We start from the raw sequence: 2,312 nt of genomic DNA on the forward strand, positions 1-2,312 counted from the left end.
GGGAAGGATATCTACATGGAGAGGGTGCTGGCCCATGAAGATTTTTGCCATGAGATCTGCTATTTTCTCTTGCCCTTTCTGAGAAATTCTAGAAAAAACTTTAAACAGGTGCCTTCTGAACCATAGACGGCATGTCACAAGGTATTGTTCCTTGTGGACATAATGAGTGACTCTAATGAATCTGTGAAAATGCTTCAGGCAGAGAAGTAGTTAAAACATTTTCCTTTTGTTATAAGCCGTCTTCAGGAAGCCTATGGACTTGGAACTGAAACGGGAAATATTGCTTCCTATCCTCTATATTTTGGTTCCGTTTAAAACATATTATACCTTTTATATACTTAATTAAATTGTAGATTTAAAGTAGCTTTTAATGAAAACAGAGGATGTATATTATCAGTATGCTGCATATACGTTTCAAGACTAAAGATAATTCTTTGTGGGTTTTCTACACAAGGAAATCTGTGTTAGTATTGTCTAAGTTCTGGGTAAATGGTTTAAAAGGAAATTTTGCATTTACTTGTATCTACTCTTCTTACACTTTCATTAGTGGCTCACTGGATAAATTTTAAAAATCCCTGTGTCTCTATACTCTGGCGTTTTCAGCAAAGGTACAGAAAGATTTTATAGGAGTGCTATGGTAATTGTGATGTTAGCATTGCTGGAGCCTTTTGGTCAATGCAATGAGTCGCTATGAGTCAGAATCGACTTGATGGCAACAGGTTTGGTTGTCTTTTTTTGGTCAGTGAAGCAATTGAGAAGAATCTTTCAGTGACTCTTATTATAAATGCTGATATTAAAAAAAAATCCATTCTTTTAAAGCACATATTATTCTTGGGTTGAGGAGGTGAGGGCCCTTCAGTTGCTCTTTAGATATGAAGGTGTTCAGTTTAATTACTATCCTGCCTGCCTTGTTTGACCACCTGATTAGATGAGTAGATCCAAGTACAAAAACAACAAACAAACAAATACTATGACAATTTGTACCTCATGGTATTTAGCATCATTAATCTGAGCTTTTTTCAACGTGTCTTCTAGATGCACAGGGCCATTGCTGAATCCAAAGTCATAGAACACATGTAGGTAACCACTGCGCATTTCCAGGCTGAAAAACATACTCTGTGGAGACAAAGAAGGTGTAAGATGTGAGCATCTGCTATTATGAAAGTGTAGATTTAACTGAGTTTGAGAAATAACAGCGTATTCTTCATTAATGAAATTATTCAAAGATGAAGGAAGCCTCATGAAATTCTTATTATGAAATAAAAATTACTACTTCCATGTCAGCAGTTATTTCTCATATTAATATAGTAGTTATTTAAAACAATTGTCTTTTTTTTAAATTCTACTTTATGAATTAATGGATTAAGTTTTAAGTCTACATTATTGACTGTTTAAAACTCTTGAAATTAATAGACCATGTGTAGTCAACTGTTTTGTGTTTATGTAACTTAAAAAATTATTATGGACCAATAGATGCAAATGCATTTATTCTGAAAAAAAAAAAGGATACTATTGAAAAATAATTCTGAGGTACACTGAAAAGAATCTCCAAAAATTATAGACAAATATTAATATAAGAAAAAGAAGGTCATTTCTGTATTATTTTGAAACACTGAGTTTACATAAATACATATGAAGTTACTATGCACTTGGCCTGCATGATGTTCTAGAAACAAAGTAATTCTATAGATTAAGTAATTTACTGGTAAAGTTGGCTTGTTTTCAGAAGTTCAGAGTTACAAGAATTCAATGGATTTGAAAAATCGTGGTAAAAATTGTGGTAAAGTCCCTATTCTTCACATAGTGTATCCTGAGTGGGGCTATGCACTCCTGGAGTGTGGAAAACAATCCATTGGGGTGCAGGAATACAATATTTCAACTTCTCTATGTACTTAGTTTTAAAATCTAAAATAGAGAAAGAAATTCACCTTTAGCATTTAATATATATACCATCCGTCTGTAAGTTTGTCATACTGTGGTGACTTGTGTGTTGCTATGATGCTGGAAGCTATGCCACCAGTATTTCAAACAAAATAGGGTCACCCATGGTGAACAGGTTTCAGTGGAGATTCCAGACTAAGACAGACTAGGAAGAAAGGCCTGGCGATCTACTCAAAATTTGGTTTGGACATAATCAGGGGGGATCAACTGCTGGAGGAGGACATAATGTTTGGTGACGTAGAGGGAAGGTGAGGATGAGGGACCCTTGGTGAGATGGATTGGCATAATAGCTCCCAAATAGACTCAAAGTGATGGCGATTCTGAGGATGACACAGGACTGAGCAATGTTTTGTTCTGTCATACATAACATC

The 2,312-nt window shown here is 34.9% G+C and overlaps 1 protein-coding gene across 1 annotated transcript in view; it reads right to left on the reverse strand.

The window, feature by feature from the left end:
* The window catches only part of LAMA4 (laminin subunit alpha 4), a 150,250-nt gene that overhangs the window by 25,293 nt on the left and 122,645 nt on the right, over positions 1–2,312 (reverse strand). Inside the window, exon 23 of the mRNA XM_012554407.2 lies at positions 947–1,116. Within this exon, the coding sequence (XP_012409861.1) occupies positions 947–1,116 (170 nt within the window). The remainder of the gene's footprint in view (positions 1–946; positions 1,117–2,312) is intronic.

The sequence above is a fragment of the Trichechus manatus genome, unplaced genomic scaffold, assembly GCF_000243295.1.
Source record: "Trichechus manatus latirostris isolate Lorelei unplaced genomic scaffold, TriManLat1.0 scaffold00017, whole genome shotgun sequence".
NCBI lineage: Eukaryota > Metazoa > Chordata > Mammalia > Sirenia > Trichechidae > Trichechus > Trichechus manatus.